The 19,962-nt window shown below is 32.9% G+C and overlaps 2 protein-coding genes and 1 long non-coding RNA gene across 3 annotated transcripts; 2 read left to right on the top strand and 1 right to left on the bottom strand.

Annotated features, from left to right (window-relative positions):
* Positions 1 to 8,035: 8,035 nt before the first annotated feature.
* LOC133701875 (heavy metal-associated isoprenylated plant protein 47-like) lies at positions 8,036 to 8,965 on the top strand. Its single transcript, XM_062126032.1, has 3 exons — positions 8,036 to 8,116; positions 8,268 to 8,346; positions 8,509 to 8,965. The coding sequence occupies exons 1-3, from the start codon at positions 8,111 to 8,113 to the stop codon at positions 8,769 to 8,771; spliced, it is 348 nt and encodes a 115-aa protein (XP_061982016.1). The 5' UTR covers positions 8,036 to 8,110; the 3' UTR covers positions 8,772 to 8,965.
* A 7,806-nt stretch (positions 8,966 to 16,771) lies between these two features.
* On the top strand, positions 16,772 to 19,962 carry LOC133705783 (BTB/POZ domain-containing protein At1g55760). Its single transcript, XM_062131169.1, has 4 exons — positions 16,772 to 17,660; positions 18,193 to 18,338; positions 18,815 to 18,936; positions 19,133 to 19,962. Exons 1-4 carry the CDS (start codon positions 17,539 to 17,541, stop codon positions 19,733 to 19,735), a joined length of 993 nt encoding a protein of 330 aa, XP_061987153.1. The 5' UTR covers positions 16,772 to 17,538; the 3' UTR covers positions 19,736 to 19,962.
* Positions 18,827 to 19,225, bottom strand: LOC133705794 (uncharacterized). The gene is made up of 2 exons (XR_009844335.1): positions 19,094 to 19,225; positions 18,827 to 18,958 (listed from the first exon to the last, which is right to left on the bottom strand). It is a non-coding gene; the product is annotated as an uncharacterized LOC133705794 (long non-coding RNA).

Genomic DNA, 19,962 nt, shown 5'->3' with positions numbered 1-19,962 from the left:
CAAGCATTGGGGTATTGCATGATTGACAATGTTTATATAGAAGATCTACCTCAGCTCTGTGACTAAAATGTTTGTCCTTACAAGAGAGCTTTTATGTTTTACAAGAAATATATGAAGGCATATATAGCTTATATACAGGCTCTAGGGCTCTTATAGCTCAAACAACATGGGAAGGATTTTATTGGCCAACTATACTCCAAGATGCCACGAGCCTAGTGAAGAGATGTGATAAGTGTCAGAGATTTACTTTAGTTCCCCGACAACCATCTATAGAAATAACTACTATAACTTCCCTTTGGTTCTTTGAACAATAAGGAATGGATATCTTATGTCCATTTCCTAAAGCCATATGCAAGAGGCCATATGCAAGAGACAATTTATCCTAGTGATCATGAACTATTTTACTAAGTGGGTTTAAACAGAAGCTTTAGCAGAGATAACTATCAACAAAGTGCTTTCATTTTTTCTAGAAGAATATCATATGTTTCTTTGGGCTCCCTAAAGTCTTGATCACAAACAATGAAACATAGTTTGATAATCATAAGATGAGAGAACATTACCATAAGTTTCATATTTAACATTGTTTCTCCTCAGTATTGCACCCTTAGACGAATGGTCAAGTTGAGTTGACTAATATAATTTTGCTTAATGGACTTAAGAAAAAGATAAAAGAAACTAAGTCAGAATGGGCAGAATTGTTGAATGAAATTTTATGGGCCTATAAAACAACCCAAAAAACATTTACTAGTGAAACATCATTCCTTCTCATATATGGGACAAAAGATATGATCCAAATTGAAATCGGATGTCCAAGCCACAAAGTAGTTCACTATATCTCAGAAGGCAATGAACAAGGTCTTAGGACCAATCTTGATTTCCTAAAAAAATCTCATTTAATGTCTGCAATTAGAAATGAAGCCTATAGGCTCAGAACTACCTAATATCACAATATCAAGGTCAAAAATAAAAGATTCAACTTTAGAGACTTGATACTCAGAAAGCTAGATGCTACTGGCAACAGAGAGAGTATCGACAAACTAGCTCCAAAATGGTATAGTTTCTTCAAAGTTAAGTCTGAGCTCCCATTTGCGTACTTCAGAATTGTTAACATGATACTACTTAATGACCTTCTCTATAACCATTCTCTTCTCATCCTATATATTCTTGGAGTGAACATACATCATAAAGGTCTAAACAACAAAAGAGATAAGGTAAGTTATCCTTCAAAATAACATAATAAAATGGAAAAGGAAAAAAAATTATAGTTTGATATCTTACCTAAAAATCCATATGTCTAGTAATGGCCAAATGATATTGGAAGCCCGGGTTAATCAATCTTTCCACATCAAAAGGAAATGTGATGATTTTTTCCAATGTCTACATCACAACCAACCCACCAATTCCTAGTGTGGACCTACCTTGGAGAATGGTCTCTATTATCCTCCTCTTTTCCTTGCTTAGAGTGGGGAAACAGATAGGGGCGTGGTCCAACTTAAGATTAGAGAAGATATTCTCCACCCTAGAGGGTAGAGGAGCTTGACTGGACTTATAGGAGGATGAACGTTACATCAATGGTTAACTGTCTTTAGAAGATGAGCTGCTATTAGGAAAAAGGTGTAAACATGTGACTAGACATAGAAGGGGTAAACCCACTGAATTCAGATATAACGGTCTCAGGTAAAGACTCTGGATAAAGAAATAGTCAGGGAATAAAAGGTATTAAGATTAAAAAAAAAACATATGAAAACAAGATTACCCTATAACACCATATAGCTTTTTAGCCATACAACTGATGTCGAGATTACCTGTAACACCATATAACCCTTTAACCATACAACTGATATCATATTTAGTATAAAGGTTGTTCAACCTACTAAGGGATTAATGTTACTAATCATGGTATAATATTGTCTAAATACCCTGACTGTAGGCTCCACATTCAAAATCCTCAGTAATTTCAAATAAGGATAGAAACGATTAGACCAGATATGTGCAAAGAGTTGGGCCGCTTTCCCAGTTATTGAAACACAAGTTGGAGACATATTGATGGTCCATTCATTAAGATGAATTTGAGTAGGATTGAGGTTGTAATACCTCAAAACATCCTTTACAAATTCCTGTAAAGAAAACAAGTATCCAAACTCATATAAATGTAGGGGTTAGTAATGATAATATCACCCCCACCATATTTTCTAGTGACCTAATAAATATGATCACTAGTTTCAAGAACTATCATTGTGTAATCTCTTGGCTAACTAATATTGGTTAGGGTTACTTGGTCCTAAGTTACTAAACTTCATGTGTTATCCACATGAATCCTAGGCAACCTTAGTTGTCCTTTCAGGTTTGAAACCTTTTAAGGAACATCCTTATCTTTTCCTCTATTAGAAAAAGGTTGAGCATTGTCCCTCTCAGATTTAGAGCCAGTCTTTATGGCCGGAGATCTTCAATGAGTGATTTCAGTTTCATATATGAAATTAAAATCACTTTCAAGAGATATGTTTCCTTTACTTTTTCTTGAAGTCATAACGGTATAGAGAAGAAAAGATTGAAATAGGTTTTACGTAAGCACAAAGAAAGAAAATCTAGTTTACCTAGCCAAAGAAACCCTCTCTGCTGTAAACTTGCTCTCTTCTTATGAAAAATTGAAAATTCCTAAGACATGGAATACTAGAAAAAAGGTTTAGCAAAAGTAATAGAAGGGAGGAAAGATATGAAAGAAAAATAGATGGCACCTTATATATAACCCAAGAGGCCCAAAAGCCTGCAATATTTATTGTGCGTTGTCAAGTGGTCTTCCCAAAATATTTTCTGCTTCCTTTTCCCATGAAAATCTTTTAGATAAATCAATAGTGCTAAAATGCCTCTTCCTAAAAAAAAAACAAGACATGTACTGATCAATTGTCTCCCTAAAAAATCTCTTAAGCCTCTAATGCAAGATTATGCATTAAAAATTGGGGGAGGGGGGCTGGTGAGTTAAATATTTGGTTAATATTCTGGCATAAAAAACTTGAGCTTCAAAGTTAGCCATGCTAAAGATAATATGAGTTTGACAAACATGTCAAATCTAAAGAACTTGAACTTGATGGTTAATTAAGTCTAAAATAACATGGATATAACAGATATGCCAGACCCAAAGAACTTGAACTTCGTAGTCAACCAAGTCCAAGGTAGCATGGGTAGGGCGAACATGCCAGACCTAATAAACTTGGGCTTGGTAGTCAATAAAATCCAAAGTAGTTTGGAAAATATACCAAGCCTAAATCACTTGAGGTTGACAGTCAACCAAGCTCAAAGTAGCATGGGTCTAACACCAAAAAACTTGGTCTGACAGTCAGTTAAGCTCGAGGTAGAGGGGGTCTGACAAACATGTTAGACCCAAAGAACTTGGACTTAGCAGTAAGCCAAGTCCAAGGTATCACGAGTCTGGCAAACATGTTAGACCAGCCAAGCTTAAGGAAACATGGGTTTGACAAACATACCAAATCCAAAGCATTTGGATTCAATCATTGCCTAGTTCTAAGGCTATATGTCTGATCCTATATGATCTCCTAAAATAAAAGTATTGAAGACATGATAAACCATCATGCCTCTCCATCTGGAATAATAATTCTTATTGATGTAATGATTTTCTATATTCATAGGTGTATACCATGTCTTTTAAGGGACCTATCATGCTCACTATCTCATTAATGATATGTATAAGTTATTTATCTCTCATTAATGCCAGTGAAAATAGAGGACTTTCCAGTTGTTCCTTTCTCTGAAAACAATAAAGTTTAAAAGATATAAATATCCTCTGAATGATCCAGGTAAGGGTTCAAAACTTTTTATCTCTTAAGATAAATTCATATAGATTTAAGAGCATCAACCCCCTTAAACTAAAAAACAAACATTTATTGTCATAAGATATTTATTACATTTCCCATAAATATACTAACTTTATCATCATAGGGGGTCTTTAAGTCCCTTTGATTGTGATTGTTTTTACAGACACTCAAGCTTTTACCACTAGCCTGAAATTCTTTAGACTGAAGAAAAGAAATTCAAGTACTTGAACATATTAATTAACCACTATCCCAAACACTAAATAACTTATTATTTACATATCTTGGATTTTGGGTTATGATCACCATCAATAAGGGAAAGAGAGAAATCTATATAGGAAAATGTAACTTAAGCTCCTATAATCTATATTCTCACTTGTAAAATAATGAACTTTTCTTTTTCTTAATTTTAAACAGGGATAATACAGAAGAAGACAAAATTAAAGCTATTTTAAGAACATTAACTAGCTAATCCCTTAATATACCTTTAACTTTCTCAATGAGATTGTATTTGATAATATAATTTCACAAAGCATGTTTAAACTATAAAAGTATTAATTTAATGTATTTTTAAATGTTTTTGAATCATCAGGATTAAATACATTAAAAAATATAGAAAAAAGAGAGTTAAAATATGCTTTTAAAAAAATATGTATATCACATACATACTTTTAATCTTTTTCAAGTTTTAACTAAGTATGTATTTAGTATAGTGGTAGTTTTTGCAGTTATAATTTTAAAAAATAAAGTTTTGTTTTTACAAAAACTATAAACTGGTTTTTTTTTATAACTAAAATTTCATGAACAATTTTTAATGAAATTTATGTAAAATAATGTAGGTTGATTTTCCAACTATATTTTATACTGGTCGTCACACTAGTAAGTGCTTGAAGTCTATCTAAATTCCATTTTCAAGTTGTTTTAGGGGTCCACTAGTCCATTGGCCCGTGCTTTATCGCGGGTCTAACTAATTTTTTAAAATGCAAAAAGAATTTTAAGAGCATGAAGAATTTTTTGGTTGTGTTATTAAACCTAGCTTAATGAGTCAATCTTGAAACCTTGCAACCCATTTGCCTAAATCAAGTTTTCAACTAAACGTGTAGGATCTAACCCGAATTAAATTGATTGATTTCATAGGTCCAAATGCAATCTTGATAGCTGGTAAAAACATGGCTTGCCTTTTAAAAAACTTTAAGATGACAATTTTTTAAAAAAAAATATTGAGACAATGACAAATTGAATCGATCTTAGTTTCTTAGTAACTTGTGCCATGGAATTTATTAAGTTTAATAATTTTTTATAAACTATTTTTTAATTATATGATAAAAATAAATGGTCACAAAATTGAGCACCAACCTAAAAATAAAAACTTGTTTCAAATAGTGATAACCCTATAGAAAATAAACAAAAATAAATCATGCAGTTTATATTATAACGAATCCAATATTGAATGATAAAATTAAGAAGAAAAATTAAAAATAATTAAATGAAAAAAAAATATTCGGCTAGTAGGTGAACTCGTCAAACTTATGAACCGAGTAACCCAGGCTAGTACGCCAAACCTGTGAATCGGGTTTTAGACTCTAGTGAGATTATAATTTGTTTTTTTTTCAAAAGTATTTTTTATTTAACTATATAATTAAAAAATTACAAGATTACAAAATCAAACACCGACTCACTACTAAGATTTTTAAAAAATAATACAAAAACAAAAAAGAGTTAAACTCGTTAGATCTTCGAACTAAGTCAACCATTCAAACCTATGAACATGTTCATGGACCACATAAAGTTTAATAAATGACTTTTCTCTAAAACTATGTTTTTACAATATGAGAAAATAGACAAGAAAAAAAAACTCAAGTTCAATAACAATAAAAAAAGATACCCTAACAAACCCATTTTGGCTTCAAGATATTTAATATTGCGATATGAGTCCTTTACGTGGTTGTTTTTAATGAATTTATTTATTAAAATCTATTTGAAATGGAAATCGACACACACACAAGATTTATTGAATAAAATAAAAAGAAAAAAACATAGTATACAAGACTGCATATATTAAAAAGATATTTTCAAAGCATCTCTCTAGAATATTCTTGTATTTTCTCTCTTTAAAAAGATACTTATTTAAGCATTGAAGAGTCTCTACCTCCACCAAAGAGGACATTTTGCAAGTACTAATCACAAGCCACCTTGGTCCACCAAGCACCAAGTATATGTTATCGAACACCTTGGCTAGGGAGAATAGTTGAGATTGCTAGGACCAATTGATTAACTGATTATCCAACTTGGAACCCTATTTCTAGGCTACTTGGATTTTTTAGGACTTCATCAGAATTCATAAAGTGAAGTGAATATTCTAACTTTGTGTTTCCCCCATTCTTGTATCAATCAACAAACCTTATATCTTAGGGTGTATGCATGTTATCTGTTACCTAAAAAGATGTAACTAAAGGCAAACAACTATATTTGGATGGAGAGATGTGTACGAGGTTTGCAATTCCTTCCACAGGATATGGACTAAACTGAAACCTTTCTCTTTGCTTTTCCAAGAATATCATAAACCAATTAGCAAACTCTCTTGGGCAAGTCATGAAATTCAAGGAGCAACTCCCTTAAAGTTTTTAAAAATACTTTATTTTTCTAGAAAATATTAAGATTTTCTCATATTTTTTTGTTTTTTCATACAATTATTAATTTAAATATCAGAGTCTCTTATCTTATTGTTTTTCAAGTAAATTTGTTAAGCCCATCATCAACCAGTAAACCCAAATACAAAGCCCACATTAAGCCTCTTGGGTCAGGACTGTGAAAAACTTTTTTTTTACTTGAAGTCATTTCATGACTTCATCAACATGAAATGTACAGCTAAATGGCAATTTTATGTTAACTTTCTCTATTTCAAAGTAGAAAAAGAAGTGTTCAAGATTCCTTAATTAATTCTTGAATATTGATCCAGTCAAGTAATTCTGAGTGATACGTAATGATGATGGATAAATGATGTTGAAGTTCTACCTAAGCAACGATAAGCAAGACCAAATTCAACAATCATAAAACAAAATATTAGAATTGTAATTTTTACTGGGCCACCTCATGCATTAGATCCATTCCCAGGAAGAAAAGTAGAGGCAAGAAGAGATCAAGACCGAAGACTCAATAGAAACCACATGTGAAGTTCTTTGAGAATGGCAGCTACCGAAAATTCAACCCATCTTGTATAGTTGCTTTTCATGCCAGGCCCCAGGCCCCTCTCGCCCAACAGCAATCTTTACTCCCCCATTTTAACTTACTAAGGCTATGTTTGGAACGTGTCCCAAATGTTATTTCATAAAAAAAAAAAATTAATATTTTTAAATAGTTGGTATCAAAAATAATTTTTTAAAAATAAAAAAATATTATTTTAATACATTTATAAAAAAAAAACCTGGAAGATTTGCTCGAAATACATATATAAAATTAACATGTTTACTTCTTGGATTAAGCTGTCTAGAAAAGATTTGCTCGAAATTAAATGGTAGAAAATATGTATATATTCTCCGATTAGAATGTGTTTGACAATTAAATGAACAATAAAAAATTAATCTCTATTATGAAATTTTAAAAAATTAAGATATAATTTTAGTAATAATTTTAGAAATACAGTTGAAACTGTGTTTTCTAAAAATTTAAATTAGAATAATAAAATAAAAATATTGATGAAATAATATAATTTTAATAAAATAAAATAAAATAGTACTGTTTATATAAGACACCATTAAAAACCTTAACATTATAAGTTGTCCATACAACTCATGATGTTGTGATTTTGAATTGCGACAACTTGTGAAGAATCCTAACTATTTTAAATATTGTGATTGTCATGAAAAATGTGAAATTTAACAAAAAATTAAAATAAAAATCAAAACAAAAATAATAAATCCAAAAAAGATCAAGAAAAATAACAAAAATAACCTAAATAATAACTTCTGAACCTAATTTAGATCTAACAAACCAGTAAATAACACAATGCTTCCCACAAGAAAGCTTCATGTAAAATCATCTAAGAATATTTAAACTCGATCCAACGGTCAGGTCTCCCATGATCTTCGTTTTAAAATCAATATATACTATTTCATAAATTTGATCAAACCTGTTTTTTAGATAAAATAATTCTTGCTTTTGATTGGCTAACCATTACTGGACAATCTTTCCGCATCTATAAATAAGTGGTCACTTCTTTATAGGGTCGAAGTACTCAAATTCTTTACATGCAAAGCATATTCATTCGAATATAGTTATCGAATATGAAGGTATACAAACTTCTTTCTCCTGCCTCAAACTACATTCCGTCATTTCTATTCCCATTTTCTTTTTTATTATTTTAAAATTTCTGTGCCCATTGAAGTTGCTCCTACCTTCAGAGATGTGTATAATTTATATGTTTTGTTCTAAATTCTGCAGCAAAAAATAGTGATCAAAGTGCATATGCATTGCGAGAAATGTAGAACCAAAGCCAAGAAGATTGCTGCCACGGCATGTGGTTAGTATGCATCACTTTCCACCATAATTTCATGACTTAATTACCTAGCTCTATATATGTACCTTGCCATGTCAAGAAACTAAACCCAATATTATTATCTTAATTATTACAAAACATATTAAGTAGAGATAAACATCTCAAGCTGTTCTCCTGCGTTTCTAGGTGTAACTTCGGTGGCGCTGGAGGCAGCCAAAGATCAGATAGTGGTGATCGGAGAGGAAGTTGATTCGGTTAAGCTGGCAAAGTCACTAAGAAAAAAGGTTGGCCATGCCGTTTTGATGAGCGTGCAAGAAGAGAAAGAGAAAGCGAAAGATAAAGATGAGAAGAAAGGAGATGATAAAAAACCAACTCTATATTGTTATCCACAGCCTCTACCGCATGCAGTGGTTTGTGAATCAAACCCTGACAATTGCACCGTATTGTGAGAGCCAAATCCCCTTCTCTGAGCGTAGCAAGATATTCATATATTTCTTGGACATTGTCTAGTCTAGGGCTTCTCTGGTGTCACCTAATAATTGTACCCTTAATTTGGTTTTCCCGAAGAGGAATTCTAGCAAATATTGTATTAATAAACAATGTTTTCTATTTGTGAAATTAATATATGCATCATTTACAAGGAGGATTTCATCTCAGTGCTGTATGTTTGTGAAGACAACGTTCATGCATGAGGTCTTCTTTTTCTTTTTTTTCCCCTTCACTTCAAGAGATTCCAAGGTACAACATTAATTTAATGATTATAAATAATTTGCATTAATATCAATCTCCTCGAAAAGTTTTCAAATACAGAAGACAGAGAAGACTATTCTAAAATATCTCATCACATTGATCATAAAATGGGATGTATTGACTAGAAAACAGAAGAGGAACAAGAGGAGGAGGAGGAGGAGGAGGAGGAGGAGGAGGGGGCAAAATAAACAGCAAGAAGAAAGTATGCATTGTTCTATCACAAAAATTAAATGTGCTAAATATAAAACAAGAAATTCTGTTTTCTTGAAGATAACTAATTGACATCCATAAAAATAATATATATATATATATATATATATATATATATATATATATATATATATATATATATATATATATTAAAACAAGATTGACCATGAAGGTCTTCGTTAATTAATTGTGATCGTCTAAATGAAAACCAGATTGACCATGCAAGTCTTCATCAATCAATTAGTAGTCTATTTGGAGGCTGCAATATAGACACGATAATATAATCCCAACTTGATAAGTATCACTGGCTTAAATGAATGAGTTCATGGATTAGATAGAAACAAGAGATAGAGTAGGATTGTTTTTGTATTTCAAGAATATTTTTTGAAAAAATTTAAAAGTTTTGTATTTTTTTTAAATTAATAGATTTTAGTATTTTTAAATTATTTTGATGTGTTGATATTAAAAAATTAAAAATAATATTTTTTTAAAATAAAAAAATATAATTTTAATACATTTTAAAATAAAAAATATTTTAAAAAATAATTATAATTATAGTTTTAAAAAATTATAAGATATAGACTCGACGTGATTGAAAACCATGTAAAATTCCTTGAAAATTACATCTACCAGAAAAATGAGCCCATCTTTAAAGTTGAAAACAGGCTCCCCACCTAACATTAATGCAGAAAACTTTGCTGGCCGAACATCGATCTTGATGTGTTTGCATAAATTTCCATCGTTACCTCTTCAACATTGTTGAAGCTAAGAACATGAGAGTGCAGAAGGGAAAAAAACAAAAGCGTCTCGGTCCTATTATTAATGGTTTGACTTTATTGTAGCTACCAAGCTTTAAATTGTAGTGTTAATTATGATATTTTGCTTCAATTGTATCCTAAACTGTGTCATTTAAAAAAACAATTTCCATTGCTCAAGAGTTTTACTATAATTTTTTAAATTATTTTTCTATTTTAGTTTCTTCGTCCTTGAAGCATCAAAGAACTGCCTTGGCCCATCGGAAGTAAACGGTTCCTCCCAATCTTTAGGCCCATACATGCACGGACCTTCCTAAAAAAACATGGGAGCGTAAGGCCGCAAAAGAATTATTTTGATGACTTTCAAGAACATCAGAAACCTTTTCACAATGATCGACATTTTACCTATTTAAATGGGCTAAGAGGTCCAAGCCCTATTATCCCCGTAAAATTGCATGCATGGATATTAAACCTCGTCTAGCGAGTGACCCGGCAATTTGAAACCTACAAATAATGCTTTGAAATGCCTTTTATGTTGATATGGGAGCTAGCGGCCTGTAAAATTTGATAAAATCCGACCTTAAAAGTACAAACCCTTTCTTGATTATTGGCAAGAGAACGGAATTCAAAGACAGCTTACGGTTAGATACACTCCTCGACGAAATAGCGTGGCTGATAGAAAGAATCACACATTGGAAGCAAATGGTATTGAGCAGCAGCTCCTCTACCAAGTTATATCATCAGTGGATGGAATGGGGGATGCCAAGTTTGGATCACTTGTCTCAGTCGTATGCTAAGAAAGAGCTGCTGAGGACTACACCGCAGAAATTCTTCGAATTAAAGAATAAGCCTTTCCCGGAAAACATTGTCGGAATGAAAGAGTTATCCTTGATTGACGAGCTTAGGAAATGCCAAGTACCAGAACGATATTTTGGTGCACTTGGTGATGCATGGGAAGTCAACTCTTGGGAAGATGTGGAGTTAGAAATTGTAGTGGTAGTAGAATATTGATGTTGCCAGATATCTTCCGTGATATATATATTCATGTCCAATATCATATGGAACATCTACCTCAACATCAGGCAGGGGAACTCTTTTGCCAGAAGGCATTCAAGGATTGGAGGAATTGTCACTTGTCATTATTAGAAGATGCGGGGCGTTGCCACTCGCATTTGTGGCTATCGGCGGACTTCTAGCTAGCAACGAAAGGTTGTTCCATAATAGAAAAGGTTACTTGATATATATTTATAGTCTTGGCTGAACAATTGGGAAAATTGCTACCTTTAAGGTATCTGAACTTAAGAAATAACTTAGTGTCAAAACCTCCAGAATCATAAACTGGAGTCCTTGGATCTGAGATGTTCTTCATTGGAAGAGTACTTTCTCGTTAAGATTAATAGGTTCCCGAAACTGCGACGTGTTCTGGGGCTTTCTAAAAAGAGAGTTGGGTTGAAGATACATTCCGCATTGGGCATTCAGACTTCATACGAACAATGCTTGTAGTAGTTTGAGGAGTTGCGAGATTAATTACTGAGCTAAGAATGCTGAAGCAATTGAGAAGATTGGGGACATTAATGTATCATGGAAAAGAGAATATGGAAGGGTTCTATGCACTGCAATATTGGAGGATATAGCTCTCAGCCAACTACGGGGATGAAATTCTTGAAGTGGAATCAATCCCTTCTCCTCAAAATCTCAAACTTTGGGGGCTATTAGAAAGGTTGTTAGATTGGATTTCCTGACAGTCTACGTACGAAAATGGTCGCCCATGACCGCGGCTCCAAGAATTCTACCGGCTATCCAGAAAGTTTCTTGATTCCTATAAGTAATCATTACTCTGTACATCAATGTATATGTTTGGTTGTTTTGTGACTATGCTTGTGGAACTTGTTTTCATTGTTAATCTTGTTGATATTGGCTGTGTTTTGTTTCTTCCTTCACTGGAATCTCCTTGTAATTGCTTAACACTAAACTTTTATGAACCTGTTGAAGTAATCAAAATAACACAAACAAATTTGAAAAATTAAAAAATATAATAGGATTGTGAAATTGAAAAGACAACAATTTGTTAAATGATTCAAGATAAAAAAAATCATAATAAAAAAAATAGATTAAATCTAAAAAACCAACAGATTAAAAAATTATTCGTATGAAATCTAAAGAAGATGAGGACGCCGGCTCCAAACCGCTATAAATAATGGCACATGTCTCACCTTATAGGGCTGAGAATATTGATACCTTTCAATAATTGTATTGGAATGCGGTGTTGGGTCACTAAATGACCCCTCACATGTCACTAGAACGGTGCAGGGGCTATCTACATACCGTCATGTGTGTAAATTTATTTCTAAAATAATACCCCCTGTTACTCTTGAAATTTACAATAAAAACAGAGCAAAATAACAAAAGAAAGCTCTTAAGTGAGATTTTAATTGATTTTGTTTTTAAAATATCATAGTAATTATAAAATTCTATAAAATATGAAAATAATATCACACAATTCTTAAAAGATATTTATAACATGATAAAAAGACTAATCTATCTTCAAAACCAAGTTAAAATATTAAATGAACAAGGGCAATATAATAATTATATTATTATAATAAATAGTTAATAACACAGGAATATCACCGTAAGCTTTAGTTGCCGGCATAACAAGCGGCACGGCTTGCAATTGCTAAAGGAAAAATAAAAATGGAAGGGATGGGAAGGGAAGGGATGGAGAAAGGAGAGGTGACGTATAAAATTATAAATATCTCTATGCAATATTCTATGAATTAAGAAGTTTTCAAAAAACATAAAAAAATTTGAAGAAACTGAATCGAGATTGATAAATTAAGAAAAAGGATACGTTGATAGGTTAAGGTTGTTGCGTGCTTAATTAAGATCAATTCATTTATTTGTTGACAAACACAAGGATGATCTCATGCTTCATCAATGGTTAATTAATTGTGCTGTGCTGACTATTTTTGTACCCCCCAAGGGTTCTAAAAATGAATTGGGTTTGCCCACATTAGGATGATGATGATGCAATTCCAACCACCCATAAAATAATTTGAATACTAAATAAGATAGATTGTAAAAAAAAAACCCTTTAAAGTTATTAAACCCGATTTCGAATCAGTTTGTTGATTGAAATTTTAAATCGATAATCTACACGTGATTAAAATTCAAATTAATTTAAAAAAAATTAAAATAATATTGTTTTGACTCGAAATAACTTGCTCAATTCATGATTTAAATTTTAGACCAAGATATATGAATTAGATCGAGTTTAATAACTTTAAATACTACATGATTTATTTAAAACTTAATTAACCTAAATCTTGACATAAAAATACATCTTTACTATTAGAAATAAAAATAGAAAAGAGAGGATATTTCACGATGAAAATAGTTAGGGGCCACTCAGAGGGGGATAACAAAACCGGTCCGCTTGAGATGTTCTTGAGGAATCATGGAAGGGATGTAAAGCAAGATTAAGGCATGATTTAGGTGAAGATCGATTTGCTAATCGGTCTATTTCTTGCTTCCAGGTGTCTCAAAGGCTGTCCTACGCCAACCACCTTTCCAACTTTGACATGCAAGTTGATGACAGACTGATAGGTGTCAATGAACCAATTGTCTTCTTCCTCAATGTTTTCTTAATGCAATGTCGTTCTCAGACACATATGAAGGTAACTGTTAGCAATGAACAGAAGAAAAACCACGAGGAGAAAATTACAAGGACAAAACTGAAGACGAGACAGGTTAAAAAGAGGTGAAAGAGCACATATGTTATTTCTCGAGGGAAAAATGCGTGACTGTTGTGAAGATCTTAAAGACTTTGAGCTTCTTCTCGATGACAGAAATTCATGAACAAAACTGTAAGAAATATATACCCTACCATTCAAGCACTTGGTCTTTTTTTATTACTAAGTTTAGGCACGACTCAGAGGGACATCTTTTTTTATGTAATTCTCTTTTCTTACAGAACAGTATGCTTTGTACCATGTCGCCTTGAAATAATTAGCCTACAAAATAAACAAACAATATAAATTGATATTAATTTGGTCATGCCATCTTGAAAATCTGCTACGAACGAACTTCCAGCCCAGACTAGCCATCTTCCTAGTTGCATTCTCCTCGTGTAATTATAGATCCGATGCTCGGGTTGCTCGGATTACTATATAATTCCAAATTAATCTTGATGTAATGTAGTTTTTAATAAAAAATAAAAATAAAACAAGGTATTGAAAAAACCATATCATTGGAATTGATTTGAGCGGATTGCAACCTGCATTTTACCATATACAAAACAATTCAAAACAAACTCAACCCAAGTTAGATTCTAAATCACAAATAATCCATTAAATTAGACGGAATTTAATAACTTTGCTAACAATCCATATATATGTACCTGTCAGAAAATTACAACTAATTATATATTTAGTAATGTACTTTCATATTTTTATTTGATTGACTAAACATGACATTATAAATTTTCATGACTTATCTCGGGAATTTTATTTGAATTTTGGGTTACACTTTTTATAATCCACACTAGTATATTAGGTTGCATGTCAGGTCAATGTTATTTTTTGTTAAAATATAAAAAAAAATATTAAGAGTATATAAAATATTTTAAATCCTTTGAGTTTTGTGACAATACCAAACCTAAAAGTCTCGAGTTTGATGGCCATGTCGGACCCTACATACTTGGGTTTGACGGCTAAACCAAACCCAAGAATGACTGACTGAAGAGTCTTGATCATCGGGAGACGTCTCATGCATCTCCTTAATGATATGGATGCCACATATTTGCTGGGAGTGTAGAATATGTGTCAGCAGCTTTTTAAATAAGAACTAGAAAAGATAACATGACAATACTAAGACATCCCTATAATCCTTTTAATTACATGTCATACCCAAGTAAATTTTATTATTGCGATCCACAATAATTTGTATCTAGAATTATAGTGAAAACTCTATGTTATTTAGCTTTATCTATAATTTTTCGTATGTTTTAAAATGAAAGAGGTTAGAGATGTATTCCTCTAGAGTATGATTCAAATTCAACAAGATTAGGGATATAAATTTAATTTGGATGCATAAAATCAAGTTCAATATGGTATTGTTGCCTACTACCTAATACAAGAAATAAAAAAGAGAAATATCCTACAAAATGAAATTAGGTCCTCCTTTCACCCATAAGACCACTTCAAATGATTTTGTCAATCAAGTTACCAATCAATGCTAATTAAGATGATCCAATTAGTCCACACCTAATCCATGTGGTGTAAAAAAAACAAGAAATTTTGGACACATGACCTTATGGATATTGCTTGTCAAATAAATTTAGAATATATGTATCTAACAAACACACACCTGTTATTCAAACACAACCCAAATTCAACACCCACAAATTTTGGTAGCTCCTATGGCTCTATTCAACAAACAAATGAAGAAAATGATGATTCAAATCAAAACCTCTACAGTACTAGCCAGTAGCCACTCATGTTTCCCATCGAGTATCCGACCACCATATTGGAGGGGGAGATGCACATTCACACCCCATTAATTTTAGTCCAACCCCACAGACAGCCATAAACAAATACGTATCTTCAAATCACTGCCTAAGTGTAGGGTTGTGATCATTTTGAATGTCATTATACAGATTACTTGTAATACTGGGATTTCTAATGGATTCATGTTTGGTCTGTCCCACAAATAGATACCTTTCTTGTCCACCTCTCAAAGCCTCCAATCAAAATGGGAAATTTAGAGTGTAGGTTGCAATATTTTAATTTTAGGAAGAAACAAACGAATCCAAGATTCCACCCCTCTTTTTTTTTCAATTTCCAATGAATGCTCCCACAACAATTTGCTTTCTCCTCCAACCCTACTTTACAATAAAATGTTTTAGTACTAGATATTTGCTATTTAATATTGGAAATGCTTTAGCGATGATATATATTCACTTTGCTTTTCGCCAATTGTGTTCCCAACCTATTATTAATTATTATTGTTATCTGGTTGAGAGAGGACAATAACTTTTGTTTTTATGTATTTTTTAAAAATATGTTTGCTTTGAAAAATATATTTCTTAAAGAACAACAGTAGCTTAAATTACTCTGTGAATTCATGAACCAACCCTATCGACCTGTAGCTAAGAACTTGGACTCAAGTTGAGTCTTTTAACTATGGTTTCTAAGGCTAGAAGTTTGATGATCAAGATGTGATGAGATCATGGAATTTGATGCTTACACATCAGAAAACCACGATGTTGATGAAAGCTTCCCATGCATACTTTTCTTTTTTCCCTTCATCACTGCTGCTGATTTGTATTCCACACCTTTGCAGATATTATCTATACTCTTCAAACTCTCCAAGATTACAAACATTACTTCAATGGGTTAATGAAATCCTACGCATCTTTCCATTTCAAAATAAGAAATTTAATATAAATGATGTTACTTTAAATAGTTCATTTTTATGCAACACTCGCTGTGTGTCAATGAGTTCATATATATATATATATATTATCATTTTCTCTTAAAAGGAGAGGTGAGCTTTGAATAGAATATGAGAAATGTATCCATGGGATCCGTTCAAATACTAAACGGGGGCTAAGATTTGAAGGAGATGAATATGATCTTAATATGCTATGAATCAAATTCTTTTATGTAGTCGAGCCATCCAAGGAAAATGGCAAATGAATCTTTAAGCACTTGACAAACACACAAAGAATAAATGATATTCCTGACTTGGAAGCTTAAAAAATGTCAAACAAATTCTTTTCCTCCTCAACCGCACAAGTAAACCTCCATACACACACAAGCACATGAAATAAATAATTTATTGAAGGAAGAAGGATGTCGTCTGTCTTCAATCTTATATCTTAATGGAAGAAAAACAAACCAAACGATAGCCTTTACATTAAATAACACAAGTTCTCTCCCTTCCTTCCTTCCTTCCTTCCTTGCTTGCTTGCCCGCCCTTGAAGTGCAGTGTAAGCCAACAAAAACATCACCCCTCTTAATTTCTCTCTCTCTCTCTCTCCCTGCTTAGCAAAAGAAGAAAAAAATAATTAAAACTTCACCATCAATGGCGTAAAGCAACACCAATCAAAACCCTTGCGTGTCCGAAATCATTGAAAAGCAACTAAACCAAGAACCAAGAACACCACCCCAATTTCGAACTCTCTTTATATGTTTTCTTTAATGAAGATATGATCACCTCATATCAAGTGCAAGTTGAAAGTAGAGTGTAGTATAAAGGATTTGAACAGGAAAGATAGGTTTCTGACTGTGACTGTGACTGTTATCATTGTTTGTGTCCTTTTTCTTTTGCTTTTTTATGGTTATGTTTACGAGGAGCGGTCAAGATAGTTGTAGTTCTAGTAAAGAAAAAGAAGATTTTTGTAGAAGTAGTAATCCTGGGAAAGGCAGGGGAATATTTTCTTGATGGGAGGATATTTGATTGTATCCATGAAATTACAGTGGCTCTTGCTTTTGCTAGGATGACAGATTCTTCTGCTTATAGAGTTGAAACCACTTCTCGTCTTGCTCAATGGAAGATAGACAATCTTGCTTCTTGTACTTATCGGAAATCAGATCCTTTCAAGATTGGCAAGTGGAATTGGTTAGTACTTTCTTGTTTTCCTTTTCTGCATCCATGGGTTGATTCCCTACTGTAGATTGTTTAGTTTCTTGTTCTGTTTCAAGAAGATAGAATTTACCCTAGAGTCTTGTGTGATTGTTGTTCTCTTGATTTTCGTAAAGCTGGTTTCTTTCACTGGAAATTTAGGATCTTTTTGGCAGTTCTTTTGCTGTTGCTGTTGTTTTATCTGTAAGTGGGAATTTATGATCTGAGTGTCCTAGAAATGGGTAATTTTGAAGTGGGATTTTGGGGTTTTTCAATCCATGTGGAATGGTGAGACTGTAGCTTTGGATAGGATGTGAGAGACCAGGAGTATGGTCAATGGCAGAGACAGGGTAGGCACATGTTTCTGCACATTGATGATCCTTTGCTTGGTTGCCTATAAATTTTGTTGGCAAGAAAGAGAGAGTAAGATAGCTATGATTTGTTAGTGTACTGTGAGTTTCTTTTTTGGTCATTATTTTCTGTGATCTTGCTCATATCAGATGAGTTTAACAATTTTTTTGGATTGAAGGCATCTATCTGTGGAGAAGAACCGGGTATTATTTGTTAAGTTATATCCAGAGATATCGAATCTAACGCGGGAAAATCCTCCAATTGCTTCATTTATTATTCGAGTTGTTTCTTCTGCTGGAGATCGCAAGGCTTTGACTCATCCAGGTAATAAATTGAAACTCTATATTCAGTTTTTAGATACTTTTCTGTTTATAACTTGTTTTTCTCCAATGAAGATGGAACACGTGCAGTTAACCATCTTGAATTTCATACTTCTGACCCTTGATTTGAATTCTAAGTTGTGATCTACAAACCATTACAAAGTTCATGAGCTGCGGAGTGAATGACGTAGATGATCTATACCCTCGATCGAATGTTCTAAGTTGTGATCTACCTACCAATACATTATTTATGAATTGGTGAAATGGATAAGCAAATGACAAATATGATCATAACTGTGATAAACCATAACTTGAATCTGCAAATGATATGGTAATTAGTGCACTGGGAGCATACTATCCTATGCATATGTATGTTTTGCCGCTGTGGATAAGGCAGTTTCTTGTGTGTTTTGGTATTTTCTGAAAAGATGCTCAACTTCATGTTACTTTCTCAGTTTCATTTTAAATGTATTCCTGCAGAGGTAACAGATAAGCAGCTCAAGAACAACGATGATTTTGTCTGGGCAATTGATGTTCCTTTAACAACAGGGAAATTCATTATCGACGTTGAATTCCTTGATTTGAAGGCAGCATCTCCGGGGGTATGTTTCTCTATTGGCTGGCCTATCAATAGAAAGAAAAATTATATCCTTGAAAACACAAGAGATGGCAATGCACCTGTTATTTGAATTCTCTATACTGTAACCAATGAGAGTACCACTCCCATTCTACCAAACAGATAGAGTATTGTTACTATACCTTTATTTTAAAAGCTGCTATATGTCATTAAATATACAGGGTGGAGAACCTTGCTCGATCTGGGACGAAGAAACCACAGAAAAGCGAGCAAATGCAACAGCTCTTGTGTCACTTGGTAGAATGTTAACAGAAAGCATCCACACGGATATCAAAATTATTGTTTCTGATGGAAGCATTGGAGCCCACCGTGCTGTTCTTGCTGCAAGATCGCCTGTTTTCCACAGCATGTTTGCTCATGACCTGAAAGAAAAGGAACTGTCAACCATAAATATCTCCGACATGTCAATTGAAGCTTGTCAGGCTTTTCTCAATTACATATATGGGAACATCCAGAGTGAAGAATTTCTTGTCCACCGTTTGGCACTTCTCAGTGCAGCTGATAAGTATGATATTGCTGACCTGAAAGAGGCATGTCATGACAGTCTTCTGGAAGATATAGACACAAAGAATGTACTTCAGAGGCTACAAAGCGCATCCTTGTATCAATTGCCGAAACTGAAGACCAGCTGCCTGCGGTATCTTGTGAAGTTCGGTAAGATATTTGATATTCGAGATGATTTCAATTCCTTCTTGCAATGTGCAGACAGGGATCTGATAGCTGAAGTCTTTCATGAAGTTCTCAATTCCTGGAAAGGATTCTGAAGACGATAGTGTGGTTAAGTCAGTTGTATTTTACAAAATGGGTGTTTAGAAAATTTAGTGTGCACAATTTGTTGCCATCAAGATTATTCTTTGTTCAGAATGAATTTGTTGATGCCTTCATGTACACATATATTGGATTGCGTGACATAGATCTTCTATCCTTGTTATGGAGGATCATGTATTCATGAACACTATGATTTGAATGAAATGTAAATACTTTGATAATA

The sequence above is a fragment of the Populus nigra genome, chromosome 1 (assembly GCF_951802175.1).
Source record: "Populus nigra chromosome 1, ddPopNigr1.1, whole genome shotgun sequence".
NCBI lineage: Eukaryota > Viridiplantae > Streptophyta > Magnoliopsida > Malpighiales > Salicaceae > Populus > Populus nigra.
The sequence above is the reverse complement of the archived record's forward strand: the minus strand, read 5'-3'. Positions and strand labels throughout refer to the sequence as shown.

Bases quoted from the DNA above. Each gene is read 5' to 3' on its own strand.
- LOC133705783 (XM_062131169.1), top strand. From the start codon at position 17,539: ATGACAGATTCTTCTGCTTATAGAGTTGAAACCACTTCTCGTCTTGCT. The intron at 17,661-18,192 runs GTTAGTACTTTC...TTTGGATTGAAG, and splicing joins AAGATTGGCAAGTGGAATTG to GCATCTATCTGTGGAGAAGA. The intron at 18,937-19,132 runs GTATGTTTCTCT...TTAAATATACAG, and splicing joins TGAAGGCAGCATCTCCGGGG to GGTGGAGAACCTTGCTCGAT.
- LOC133701875 (XM_062126032.1), top strand. The intron at 8,347-8,508 runs GTTAGTATGCAT...CTGCGTTTCTAG, and splicing joins GATTGCTGCCACGGCATGTG to GTGTAACTTCGGTGGCGCTG.